Consider the following 14,717-nt stretch of genomic DNA (forward strand, 5'->3'; position numbering starts at 1 on the left):
GCTTGATGAATATCTCCTCGATCTCAGTGATTATAAACTTACAACTTTTACCACAAATTTACTGTTAATTCTTTATCCTGGGATGTAAAGTGGCTCCAGCTGCGGAGCACCATTAACACACGTGAAAACACTTACAGGCTGTGAAAACGAGTCGATAATGAAGCTGATAGGCATAATTAATCAATGGCCGATCGAGTCGGTTAGAGCAGCTGGTGGAGATCCCCGGGTTTGATACGATCATACGGTGACCGAGGCGCGCCTCGGAATTCTACGAACTCCAGCGTTCCGAATTCCGCGAACCCGGCACCCCGTTCGCGCATGGAGGGCCGGGCAGTAACCCCTTTCCTCCGGGGGGGGGGGGGGGGGGGGCTCGCACCCAGGCTGCCAGGAGCTGTTTATTTTTCAGAGGGGGAAGAATGTGTGAGAGCCGGGGTCCAGCCGCTAAATGCTGCGGTTTTCCAAAGCTAACTTTAATAAGGAGCCCGATGAGAGACGAGGGAGGGGGGGGTGGGTGGGGGGGGGGGGGGGGACAGGGCTGCTCGCCGCCACCCAGGGACCAGACAATGAAGAGAACCCCCCCCCACGTCAAATCCAACCCTCGCCCCTCCCCCCCCAACCCCCCCAGCCACTTTGCCCCCCGAACAACACCATGAAGAGGGTCCGAGAGAGGCACAACATGGCCGACGACACGAAGGCCCCACCCACACGTGAAAGGCCCCTATAGAAAGCTCACTGTAGGGAAGATGCCAGACAGGCACTTTACAGAAGAAAGTGCAGGGGGAAAAAAAACGTCAGTTTAGTCTAGTTTAGAGGTGCTGAGATGCTGACAATGTGGCAGGGAAGCATGTGTGCACGTGTGTGTGTGTGTGTGTGTGTGTGTATGTATGTGTGTGTGTGTGTGTGAGTGTGAGGGGGGTGCAGAACAGAGGAGGATAGGCTCCCACTGCTCAAGTCTGTTTCCTCAAAGTTTTGGCCTCTAGGCCTACCTAGGGAGTTTTCTCCTGCCTCTGTCACCCATAGGCCGGCTTTGGGGGGGTTTTAGGCCCAGGACATGCAGTGAAGCCCAGTGTGACAAATAGCTCCCCACGGCCCCCCAGATATCAGCGGACGGCGAAGCGTGAAACATGCAAACAGGGGTACGGTCAGACCCCCCCGTAAACAGACCCGCTCTCGACTCCCATCCCCGCGGACAGATTAGCCCACTTACAAACTACAGTGCACTGCACTCACGTACTCTCTATCTGCAGAGCTGGACAAAACTGGCTCAACGGTGAGTGTGTGTGTGTGCCTCGTGCGTTCATTATCTCTGACACAGTATGCGAATGACTGAAGGAAAAGGGTAAAGATCCAATGCGACACACCGTCCCCCTGTAGTCGAAGGTGAGGGAATGGGATCTTTTCATGCGGAGAACTCATTAAACACTAGATTATGCTCACAGGGTGTGTTTACGTTCGACTCTGTAGTCCAAATCCCAATTTAATCTCTACACGTCAGCGTGTGCTGAAAAGATATAACCTTATTGTGTCAGTAACCGCAGTCTTATCCACACGCTTAAAGTGGGTTAGAAAATAAGACCGTGTCTCTCCATCTCTCTGTTAGGGGAGGGGGGGATTCACTGTCATTCTGTGATTCTGGCCAGTACCCCTCGACTGGGGAGGGGGGGGGGGCTAATGCAGTGCACTGCACTGCTGCTGCATCCCGATCCCCCCGATCCCCAAACTCCCCCCCGTCCCCCTCCCCGAAGCCATCCCCACCCGATTGCCCACAAAAATTATTGCTACCCTAAAGAGTTAAGTGAGATTGTAAAATCACAAATAAATTCCAAGTGTAGAAACCAGGTTTTAAAAGCTGCTGTCTCTCCCCTGTAGTCCAGTGTGGTAAAAAAAAAGACGGATGATTACCCTTTAACACTTTCTCCCCACCTCTCGCGTTGGGGAGGATCTAACCTCTCAGACATTATGAGGATTTACTCCAGACTCCCCCGGCCCAGAATACTACCCTCAGTGCCAAAGGCCAAGGAGTATTTATGAGAGACTTTGAGGAGGTGGGGCGATCTGGCCCCCATCAACCACCCCAGACACACATACCTTAAACACAGCAGTCAATCACCCTGTTCCCCACTTGTGAAGCAGTCTTAGGGAGGGAGATAAGGTAATCCCGCTACTCCTCTCCCACAGCAATTTAATCGCGATCGTGCTAACGAGCTAACGTGCTAACGGACGGTGCGTGTCCCCGGCGAGCAGCGTTTCAGCCCCTCCGGCCCCCGGTTCGCTCCAGTCCTGCCGAGGGGCCCGAAGCTCCGCCATGTTACCTCTCCAGAGCTCCAGACCGTTTTTACAGCGCCCTAAAAAATCTCCCAAAATACATTTTTTCCCCTCCCGGAGTAACTCAGGCTCGGTGAGCTCCTGTAGGCCTCGGGTGGGATTATTAAACTTCCTGCCTACGAGTTTTTTTTTTAATTAATTTTTTTTCCGTTTTTACACGCCCTTAAAAAGAGGAAGTGCGCCCTTGAGACGGAGCGCGTTCCCGTTTTCCCGCGCTCGTCCCGCCGCCGCGTAGCGGCTTTGGCGGGTTCGGAGGGGCCCTGGTTCTTCCCGATGTGGTCACCGAGCCGGGACCGAAAACTCTGAGGGGCTCCTGTGACCCTGCTCTCCCGGGGGGGTGGGGGTGGGGGGGGGGTGGCGACTGGTGGGGTCATGCCCGAAACAGCAGGTTCGGGCAACAGATCCGAGAACTACACAGCCAACTGAACACAAGGAATCGGACGCAGCGAATCAAACAGCGCAGTCAGAGAGACAAGCAGGACCTGCGTGTCCCTGTGCTGCTGTAAGGGGTCAGTGCTGCACAGCACAGAGACTGGGAGGCCAGGAAAACTCCCTCTGAGCCATCGCAAACACTGGGTCCTGCAAGCATGCAGAACACTCAGTGAAAACATGCATTCATACGGTACTAAATGGAGAAACAGGATAACACACAAACACACACAACAGGACAGTGAGAGGGAGAGAGGGGGAGGGGGAGGAAAAGAGAGAAAAAGAGGTAGAGGGAGAGAGGAAGGGGGAGAGAGAGAGAGAGACGGAGGGGAGAGAGGTGCTTGGCACACACTTCAGTGGGTTTATTTTTACAGCCAAAAAAAATATTGTTGCAGTGAATTTGTCGTCACGGACTTTCAGGTGGCCCACACACAAACACGCACACGCGTGCAAAAGCATAGAGAGATGGAGAGAGAGAGGGAAGGAGAAGAGTGAGAGAGAGAAAGGGGGAGAGGGAGAGAGGGAGAGAGAGAGAGGGAGAGTGAGAGAGAGCGAGAGGGAGAGAGGGAGAGAGAGAGAGAGAGGGAGGGAGAGAGAGAGAGAGAGAGAGAGAGAGAGAGAGAGAGAGGGAGAGCGAGAGAGAGAGAGAGTGAGAGAGAGAGGGAGAGAGAGAGAGAGAGGGAGAGAGAGAGAGATGGAGAGAGGGACCACCCGTGTGGTTTAGCGGCTTTGTGGAGCTGTAATTACGTGGTGGTCGACATGCGGTCGCCGGTCTGGAGCAGAGAGACCGTCTAAACCCCCCCCCCCCCCGTATTAAAACCATCTGCCCCGACTCCCCGAGTCCCGCCTGGCCAATGAGAGCACCCCGCTGGAGCTACGCTAACGCAGCTAACGCAGCTAACGCAGCTAACGCAGCTAACAAAGCTAACACAGCTAACGCAGCCAACGCGGCTAACAAAGCTAACGCAGCTAACGCAGCTAACGCAGCTAACACGGCTAAGGCAGCTAACAAAGCTAACACGGCTAAGGCAGCTAACAAAGCTAACGCAGCTAACGCAGCTAACGCAGCTAACACGGCTAAGGCAGCTAACAAAGCTAACGCAGCCAACGCGGCTAACAAAGCTAACGTAGCTAACGCAGCTAACGCAGAGAAGGCTTGTATATTTCCGTATGGTTCAGGTTCCATTCATTAATGACGCCCGTTAAAAATGATGTCTGGTGGAAAAGTGAGAACAGAAAAGCTGGTGGAAAAGTAATAAAGCAATAAACACTGAAACCCATGAAGGCAAAAACTAAAGTAGCAAACCATTAAACAGTTTATCATCAGAGGTGCAAAGTTTAGGGTGTGTGTGTGTGTGTGTGTGCAAGTGTGTGTGTCCACCTGTGTGTGTGTCCGTGTGTGTGTGCGTGAGTGTCCGTGTGTGTGTGTCCACCTGTGTGTGAGTGTCCGTGTGTGTGTGTGTGTCCGTGTGTGTGTGTGCATGTGTGTGAGTGCCCGTGTGTGTGTGTGTGTGTGTGTGTCCATGCATTCAGTCTAACAGGACCAGCTAATCAGCTCACAGCTCCCAGTTCTTTCACCTCATTGTGCGGTGAACGCAGGGTTCTTGTGTCCACACTGAAAGGACCCGCTTTCATGAGAGCAGGGGGCCGACTGGGAGTGAGGGGCCCCCATGTCTGACAGCAGCGTCTTTAAAAGGACCTTTCTATACGGCCCCGACCGGACAAGAGCCTCCGTTCTTCTGCGTCTACGTGGGTTTGTCTCTTAATTAACAGGGCTGCTGGGGGGTGGGGGGTGGAGCCAGGGGGGAGTCTATCAAAAGTGGGTCTATGAATACCCTCTCCCCCCACCCCCCACCTCCCACCCCCCACCCCACACACACAATCCCCCCACGCCTGCTTCTGTCAAGCCCCCCAGTCTTGCCCCCAGCACCCCGCCCCACAACTGACTGTCCTCTGGGTCCAGCCAGGAGAAACCAAAACTATGGACAAGACAGTTCTGACATCACCTTTCACCTAGAAGGAAACAGAGGGGAGCTCCACCAATCACAGAGAGCGCTGGTAACGACAGTGATCCCAGGAGCGTGGTTACAAAGTGTCCACCTGCCACCAATGGCATCGCTCCACTGTTACCAATGCACTCTGTGATTGGTGGAACCATTCTCGGTTCTGTTTTGGTGACATCAAGACGGTCTTAGTCCCCATTTTATTAATCGTAATCCAGCCAGTATCCAGCAGGGGGTGCTGGTGAGTGATTAAACACTGCTGGACTGAAAGCCACAGTCAGTACAGACACGGTCCCGAATCAGTACCAGACTGCGGGGCCCGTCCACGCCCTGTAAGACAGCTTTAACAGGACGAGCTTCCCCTCCACCAAAACATCCGTTATTTTGTCTGCACAGGCCGTTCGTCCCGGCTAGAGACTGTGGGCACGCTCTGGCCCCGGTGACCAGCAGCTCCTGAACAGGTTTGTTGGTTTTGGGGAAAGAGGCTCACGGTGGCCCCCCCCAAGCCCCAGCTGTAAGACATTTCCCCCCGAGGTGCTGGGGCTCGGAGCTCCTGATCCCCCAGGCCCAAGGGGGGGGGGGGGGACTCTTATCTGATGAAGGCCAGGCAGCCAGAAAGAAGGGGTAAGAACCCCCCCGACCACCCACGGCCTGAAGGGGCTCCAGTGCACCACACACGCAGGGTGTGTGTGTGTATGCGTGTGTGTGCACGAGTGAGCGATGTGTGTGTGTGTGTGTGTGTGCGAGTGAGTGATGTGTGTGTTTGCGTGTGTGTGCAAGTGTGTGCGAGTGAGTGATGTGTGTGTGTGTGTGTGTGTGCGCGCGCGCGAGTGAGCGATGTGTGTGTGTGTGTGTGTGTGCGCGATGTGTGTGTGTGTGTGTGTGTGTGTGTGCGCGAGTGAGCGATGTGTGTGTGCATGCATGATGCATTTCACAGGAGGTGGAGATGCTTCATACAGCGATAGCAATCAACACCCCCCCCCTACAACCCACAACCCACGACTGAGGTGCGTGTGTGTTTGTGTGTTCAGTTTGTGTGTGTTAATGAGTATATACGTGTGTGTCTTTGTGTATGAACGTGTATGTTCGTGTGGGTGTCTGTGTGTCTGTGTGTATTTGTATGTGTGAACACGTGTTTGGATGAGTGTGTCTGTCTGTGTGCGTGCGTTGACGCGTGGGTATGGGTGCATGTTTGTGTTTGTGTTTGTGCGCATGCATGGACGTGTAAAGGAAGTATTCTGTTACAGGAAATCACATGACTGTCACCCGTCCCCTAAAATCAGGTTTCAGTGATGAAGAACAGGTGTCCCGACCAATGCCAACCACCGCCCCCACCCCTCCCCAAACTGCCCCCCAAACCCCCACTCCGGATGAGTGATTTAAAAATATAAAAACAGCTTCAAATTTTAAGACCCCTTGCGCAAAAGCAAGTAAATATACACTCCAGGGGCTGGTGATGACTCTTCCTGTACAGACCCTGTTCTGCTACATGGATGGGCCCCACAGTCAGGCATGCTCCAATCCAGACCAGTGATGCAAGAGCCCCAAAGGGCAACGTACAGCGCCCCCTGAGGGATGGGAGGAGTTATGTAATGAGAACGTCTGGCAGGGAGCGAAGACGACATTATTTAACTAAACGCCCCCTATAAATCTACAAGGATGAAACCATGCGTTTGAACACCGGCAGATCTGCACACTGCGGCGTCCACGGAGAGAAGCACTGGGTCTCTCTCACGCAGCCAGGCCTGCACTGAAACTGATTTACTCTGATTGGATAATTGACTTGACCGTGTTCCTCTCCGTGAACCCAAACCCTGAGCAGGCCAGATGACGGGACGGGCTCCCCCTTGTTGGGTCTGGTTTTAACACAAACATTTCTTCCTATATTCCATCCACAGAGTTTCTCCTTGCCACTGTCTCCCTGGACTTGCTTTCCTGTGGATTTACGGCTGGGGTCTGCTGTGCGTTGTGATAAAAAACATTTTTATTTGATTTGATACTCGGTCACGATTGGTCAAGGTGACTTCGAGGACAATTTAAAATCATTTGTAACTGGTTCGGAGGTCCAATTAGGTCCCCACACGCACACACACGCCAATCATCACAACGCCATCGAACACATCAGGGCAAGTCCAGACAAGCGTAGCGAAATGCAACTTCAGTATTTCCCAGCATCCTCTGGGCCCCAGCTCTCCCTGTGACCTCCCCCCCCCTCCACACACACACACACGTCAGTCACCAGTGCATCTCAATCCAAGCGGCCCTTCCTGTCATATTTCTGGGTAATGTATGTAGGCTCTTCAATCCTCACCGCGTTATAAATAGGCCGCCACAGCGTGGCTGGACTAATGGGAGGGGGGGTGGGGGGGGATGGGGGGGGGGGGGGAGGGGGTGTGGTGGCTTTTTAACACGCTGAAGTGAAGAAGAAAAAGACCACCGATCTAACAGCCCCCATGGCCGCTGAGCCACTTCCACTTTCCAGTAACATTCGGTATGCACTTATCGTACGTCGCTTTGAATAAAAGCGTCTGCCAAATAAATGTGATGTGATGTAGAGCAGCAGAAAGCAGTGTTATGTCAGAGACCCAGCGTCCAGTAAACTCACGCCCACCTTTGGAATTCTGTCTGAGAATGACACTTCCTGCTTTACCTTCACTGTTTTTAAAAAAAAATGTATTTATTTTCATTAGTATTTCACATCATAGAGTGGTGAAAATGTGCTCAAACAGCCAAAAGAAAGATTTTCTTTCTTTGCTTTTTCTCAGTTTATCCAAATGCAGAATGAGCCTCTTGCAAACAGGACCCCATCCTCTAGGGGGGGCCACTGAGACCGCTCTGTAGTAACAAGCTCTGTGCATCTGTTTTTAAAGCTGAAGCTCCTCTCTCTCTTTCTCTCTGATCCTGTCTCTGGGTGCCACCCTGAGCCTCAGGTTACAGGTGGCATCTGCAGCGGCTAAATGGAAAAAGTCTCACCTTACATCCAAGCGCAAGAGAGGAGTCTCATTCAGCACCTCAAAGGCCCACGCTCTCAATAAATATCCCTTTCTCTCTCCCTCTCCCCCCCTTTCTCTCTCCCTCTCGCTCTCTCTCTCTCCATCCCACTCTAACTCTCTCCCTATCCCTCCCTCCCGCCCTCTTTCTCTTCCTCACCCTCTAACTCATGCTCTCTTTCCTCTCCCTCTCTCTATCCCTCTCTTTCGCTCTCTCCCCCTGTTCCTCCCTCCCCCTTTTCTCTGTCCCTACATCTCTCTCCCTCTCCCTCCCATACACACACGCATATACACACACACGCATAAACACGCACACACACACATGCACACACGAGCACACAGTCCTGTTCAGTCTCTCTCTCACGCACGCACAAGCACACACAGTCCTGTTCAGTCTCTCTCTCACGCACGCACGCACGCACGCACGCACGCACACACACGCGCACACACACACACACGCGCACGCACACACACACACGCGCACACACACACACGCACACACACACACACGCACGCACACACACGCACGCACACACACACACACACACACACACACACACACACACACACACACAAAGTCCTGAACAGCCTCATGCTAAGCTACACTAATAATGATTCCATAAAGCTCATTACACACAGACTGACAGCGATCCCCAGTAATAACCTTGCAGGTGTCCCTGATTAGGCCCGAGGTGGACCCCTCGCACTGGGCCGATCCGGGGGAAATACTTTCCAGAACATTCTGATAATAACATGCGGATAGCTAAGGCCCACAAATCTGCGTGAAAGCAAAGTACTTCCTGTGTTCTCAGAGAGAGAAGAGAAAAAAAACAATTTTAACAGTGGCAATCACAGAGGGCTATAAATTTCACTTTTTCAACATTATTTTTTTTACAGTATGAAAAGAGAAGAAGGGGGGGAAAAAAAAAAAAGCTTCTGTGGTAAGAGAACTTCAACAGACCAGAAAACCTCAGCAGCATCCTGGCTTTCCGAGTTCCACATGTTGATGTTATACTGGCTTCTTCCTGTTGATAGAATTCCCTGTCAATGCCTTGGCTCTATCCTACAGTCTACAGTCTACCCATTACACCACTGGGTCTCCAGAGTGGGCTCTGGCTCAGTTTAGGGTGAACCCAGAGTCTGTGATCTCCCAGCACGGGAGGGAGAGGGATTCACTCTCTGAGAACAACCTGCTTGATCCCCACCAGTCTGGCTTCAGGCCTGGCCACTCGACTGAGACTGCACTCCTCTCGGTCAGTGAGTCACTCCATGCCGCACGAGCAGCCTCCCTCTCCTCTGTCCTGATTCTCCTAGACCTCTCCGCTGCATTTGACACTGTGGACCACTCTACCCTCCTGTCCTCCCTGGCAGCAACAGGGATCCGCGGCACAGTCCTTGACTGGATTGAGTCCTACCTCTCTGACCGCTCCTTCCAGGTTGCCTGGGCGGGTAAGGTATCACCACCCCGTCCCCTCACCACCGGAGTTCCCCAGGGCTCAGTCCTTGGTCCCCTTCTCTTCTCCATGTACACCAGATCCCTTGGCCCTGTAATATCTGCCCATGGCTTGTCCTATCATTCCTATGCCGACGACACGCAACTCTTTCTCTCCTTCTCCCCATCGGACACACAGGTCCCCGCCCGCATCTCCGCTTGCCTGAGGGACATACAGAGCTGGATGGACAATCACCACCTGAAGCTCAACCCGGGAAAGACGGAGCTAATCTTTATTCCTGCTCTATCCTCTCCCCTCCTCGACTTTTCCATTTCCTTAGGGGACACCGTAGTGACATCATCACCCTGCGCCAAGAATCTCGGAGTGATGATGGACAACAGGCTGTCCCTCTCCAACAACATTGCAGCAGTAACCCGGGCATGCAGATTTTTCCTATACAACATCCGCAGAATCCGCCCCTTTCTCACCACCTACTCAACCCAGCTCCTGGTCCAAGCAATGGTTCTATCCCGCCTGGACTACTGCAACTCTCTTCTGGCTGGACTACCGGCATCTGCCACCAGACCCCTGCAGCTCATTCAGAATGCTGCGGCTCGTCTGGTCTTCAACCTCCCCAGACACTCCCACGTAACTCCCCTGCTCACTACCCTCCACTGGCTGCCTGTTATAGCTCGCATCAAATTCAAAACATTGGTTCTAGCATACCAGGCAGTCAAGGGATCAGCCCCAGCATACCTTCAAAAGATATTCAAACCCTACATGCCAGCCAGATCCCTCCGTTCTGCTACCTCAGGACGCCTAGCACCTCCCCCTCTTCGCACCTGCACTTCCAGAACACGTCTCCTCTCTGTTCTGGCCCCACGATGGTGGAATGACCTCCCTGTGGAGGTCAGAACAGCTGAGACTGTGACCCATTTCAAACGACGACTGAAGACCCACCTCTTCAGGCTGCACCTCTCCCCATCCCTTCCCCCCCTGTAAATGACTAAACTTAGGGTTGTAACTAGGCAGCTGTTTAATAAGTGACTTAGTTGATGCGCCAGTCTTAACGACTACTTGTATTTTTATTTATTTTATTTTTCCATAGATTGCGTTGTTGCCGTTCTCGTTGTTAGTGTTAATCAGTTTAACCACCAGGGTCCAGGTTGAACTATGCGGTTGTTCCCTGTACTTGGACCGGTACTTCTCTCTAGGGGTTTCGTCATACTTGTTCCTGGTTATGGTTATACACTTTGTTGTACGTCGCTCTGGATAAGAGCGTCTGCCAAATGCCTGTAATGTAATGTAATGTAATGTTCTTGACAGGCAGAGATACACGAGAGATGTCCGGTATTCTTGGGGTACCTTTGTCCCTCCAGAACGATGAACGGTCCTCAAACATACACGGAGAGGGAAGCAAACGCTCCCCGGCACAAGAACCTGACAGAGTTACGCCCGCACACTTTGGGTCGCAGGGCAGTGGGGCACACCCCGAGGACGGTTCTGAGCCAGTGTTCTAGAACTACGCTGCGCTTTCAGTCGCCGGTAGCAACTGTGACATCAGCATTAGAATGTTCAGTCATGAACATTCTAATCACACATTTGTGACCTCACGCCTTGAAAGGGTTGAATAAACTGATCTGACGTGCAGTGTCATCAGCACTACAGCAGGTAGAAACAAACAGTGAAATAAATGCCCCCCACCCCCCAGCACCCCAGGGCTATAACTGAGATGTTTTTCCCCACTCACGCGTATACGGGTCCTCACGCCTCATCTGTTAGAGCGTTTTGGGAGCCCCCCGCAGAGAACGAGACAGACGCAATGATAAAACACGTCCATAAAAAAAGCCGTCTATTAAATGCCTTCCAGTTTATTTCCCTGGTCTGGGCCCGCTCCGCAGCTCGGCCGCAGAGAGCACGCTCTCGCCCTGACCTCGGTCGCGGACGTCCGGCCGTCCGTTCGGCGAGGCGGAGGCATTCCGCTGGCTGCCCCGGGGGGGCGAGGCCAGCGCAGGACGGGGGCCCTGAACAAACACGCCGCGCCGTCTCCTCTGAGACAACACCACAGCGACTGAGCGAGCGCAGCCGGGGGCGGGGAGCAGAGCAAGCGCAGCCGGGGCAGGGAGCAGAGCGAGCGCAGCCGGGAGCAGGGAGCAGAGAGCAGGGAGCAGAGCTAGTGCAGCCAGAGGCAGGGAGCAGGGAGCATACAGGGAAGTGACTGCTCTACTTCAGTTGACAGAGAACCTGGGGATAACGACAGCTCATCTTCATCACCACCACCATCCTCATAATCATCACCACCATCACCGTTATCATCCTCATCATCAGGACTATCATCAGTACAATCACTTTTTTCATTTCCAGCTCTAATGTCCAAACACAGAGCTTGCTTAATCTGCAGGGAAAACTGAAGCATTTATTTCAGAAACAAGAAGCAACCCAGGGAATTAAACTGAAGGCCTACAGCACTAACGATCACACAATGTCTCCATTGGTAAAGAATTCCCCGTAAAAGCTCAGCCTGATTAAATGTTGATGAATCAGCAGACCAGCCTTCCTGTTGAGAGTATTATACCAGCAGAGCAGTCAGGACAGAGGTAAATCTCTAAGGCACAGGTGACGCACCTGGTGGACAGGTACAGTCTGGGCCCACGTCCCTCGCCGTCCGCAGTTTGGGCATCACCTCGTTGAGCCGCTGTGGAGTCCGAGAGGGGACAGGTCAGTCAAAGAGCAGAGTGTTCATGGGTTCAGAACTCATGCATGTCAGTCATCGTCCTCTCAAAGGCTATGATTCGTTCTCCGGCAGGTTAGATGCGCGCACACCCAAACACACGCAAGCACACAAACACACACACACACACACACTTGCCCACAGAAATGCAGCTACACACAAGCTCTCTTACACACAGGACTGCATGTAAACAGCGTACACTCACATACAGAGATTCACATTTGTCTGAGCATTCATGCGTCCACTCAGTGCATAATAGTTTTTCTATTAAAAAATGCAGAGACAGAGGTTGGTAAACATGTCCATTTATACATGATGAATGATAAACTTTTTTATTTTTTATTTTACTGCAAATGGCTTTTCACGTGTGCCCTGTGGACTATTTAATCTGAATTCAAGCAGAGAATATTAAGCAACCGAACACTGGAGAAATTTCTCATTAATAATAATTCGACTACTTCAAGGCAAATAATTGTTTAAACACCAGGAACATACAAATGATTGTTTGCTTTTCATGCGTGGATTATAAAATATGCAGCCAATAAAATAATACAAATACACAGTATAAATAAATAGTCGTATAGACTAAGCTTCACAAATCGCCTTATGACAAAATGACGCTAAAGTTGTTTGAACCACCAGGTGCAAATCCGCTGCGTTTCCAGCGTGCGCCTGCTCACGCGAGCGAAATTAATTTAACACGCGGGGTCAATTTGTACTGACTACCATGAAGTGTTACCGTGCAAGCAAACGCGTAATGAAAACATTTCAGCTAAAACAAAATGATAATCATATCACAGCATGTATAGCCTATCACAAAACCACAGAAGAAGGACAGAGTCATTACCGGTTTCTATCTTAAATATAAAACTTAGCCCCAACATCGGACACAAATGGTGTTTCGGGAATTTTATTGGGAAAAGTCGGTATTTATGACCTTTCTTTTATTGTCGTTGTAAACATTGTGTTATGTTTGTTCGGCATAGTACAAACGAGACATGAATGGCAACAACCCAGCGCATGAATCTGTGTAACTGGCATTCCGCTTAATTGAGACCAGAGGCGAAGTTCCCGTATCGCAGTAAGTTCTAATACGGGAAGCAGGCAGTCCGAACGTTATGTGAAGCGCGCTCAGTGGAGCGCTCACCGCGCGAGCGACGTCCCATGATTTAAAGCGCGGTCCGCTCTGTTCTGCCAGTACAAACTTCGAAGCAGCGTCTCCGCGAGGCTAGAATTCCTTAACGGGGGCTATATAAAACACAAGCGGTCGACTGCACGCAAATATATTACGCTGCACTGTAAATACACTTCTCCTTCACACGTTAAGAAAAAACGTGGGATAACTTGATGGGTTCAAGTTTAAAAGCAATCGCCATCAGTCTGTGGAAACAATATTTAAGCTAACCGTTGCCATTCATGTCTAACCTTAAAATGGCAATTCCATCTGAAATATGTCAAAGATAAGAAAACTCATTAAATAAATTGTGGAACCATAATTGACTGATAACTTGTTTCATGCAGCACAGCTTCCAACAACATTAACACACGTTCATCAACAGACGCATGTAAATCGGTTCACCTGCATGACTGCGTTGGGTACTGATTTAACCGATCAGTCATGCTTTATTAGTGCACAAGTTTTCAGAGCTGGCAGATCAAAGCTATTAACTTCCAAATAACTTCAGACTTACCTCCTGCAGGAGTTTTTCCATTGTGTTCCGAAACACAGGTAAAACAGTCCCATCTTCACCCAGAAAAGAGGCTTCTGGGGGATGAAAAACTGACTTTTTCTCCATCTCCAGCGCGTGCACTCTGAGTTCCAGTTGGGATGTTTTAAAACTCACCAAAAAGCAAACCGCTATGGAACTCACCGACAACATGAAACAAACGATTGTCGGAAGTGCCACTAGGCAACGGAAAATCATCGACCTGGGGGCACTTCGGTCAAGCAGTGCCTGGTTCTCTCCTTTACGGCTCCTCGTAGGATCCATCATGCAAATACACGTTTGGAACAGCCGCGGGCGCGGGTTCGCTTTGCTTAGAATAGAGGTGTATTCGCAGGATACGTTTCTATTTCAAAGTTAAAGTGTTCGTTTGCAAGCTTCCAAATTCTGACACGGCCACGCAGTTCCAGCAAAGACCCCGGCTGTTGCACAATGTGAAGTTCAAACTATCCTGTCCAACTTGCAATGTACGCAGTAGCTGTGCAGCGAGACACAGCGCGCGCAGTGCACTTCTCCGAACCAACTCCAAGAAATCCGAATGCGTTTGAGTACAGCTACGCCCGCGCGCTCAGGTTAAAGCTGTCCCACTAACAGGCAAATGAAGCACGAGCCAGGAGTCAGTCAATAAACCTCGGAGAGTTCCAAGTTCGAGCAATGATGATGCACCCGGGGGCGGTGACCACGTGGGGAAACTTACTGCGATGTTAACGTGAGAATTTCAACGCGTGAGGATGTATTAACGTTTTAATACAACGTTCTGGTGTTAAACAAACCCCATATTTACCGCAAATGAATTCACAAGGTGTAGCACATATAAAAGAAATAGAATATTAAAATATACTTTCACCAATCTTGAGAAAGATTGAAGTGAAGTTTAAAAAAAAAAACAATTGACATGGCTTAGCAGTCGATCTAAACGAAATAGCGATTGTTCTGATTTGTTCGTTGCTAGACTGTGGATACACATAAATTACCCATCCTGGTTGCACAAACTGAAAATAAAAATTATCTGGCAAATAACTCAATGGAGTTACCCGAATGCGTAAAGACGTATATGTTTTAAAGCTGGAATTAAACGTTTT

At 50.9% G+C, this 14,717-nt stretch overlaps 1 protein-coding gene across 13 annotated transcripts in view; it reads right to left on the reverse strand.

Moving 5' to 3' along the window:
* LOC118222576 (collagen alpha-1(XXIII) chain-like) overlaps positions 1–14,438 on the reverse strand; it is a 152,202-nt gene extending 137,764 nt beyond the window's left edge. For all 13 annotated transcript variants that reach the window (XM_035408274.1, XM_035408270.1, XM_035408266.1 and 10 more), the window contains exons 1-2: positions 13,603–14,438; positions 11,806–11,875 (exon numbers count right to left, since the gene is read on the reverse strand). In XM_035408274.1, the coding sequence (XP_035264165.1) occupies positions 11,806–11,875; positions 13,603–13,905 (373 nt within the window). In that variant the 5' untranslated portion in view covers positions 13,906–14,438. The remainder of the gene's footprint in view (positions 1–11,805; positions 11,876–13,602) is intronic.
* Positions 14,439–14,717: the final 279 nt, after the last annotated feature.

Source organism: Anguilla anguilla, chromosome 3 (assembly GCF_013347855.1).
Source record: "Anguilla anguilla isolate fAngAng1 chromosome 3, fAngAng1.pri, whole genome shotgun sequence".
Lineage (NCBI taxonomy): Eukaryota > Metazoa > Chordata > Actinopteri > Anguilliformes > Anguillidae > Anguilla > Anguilla anguilla.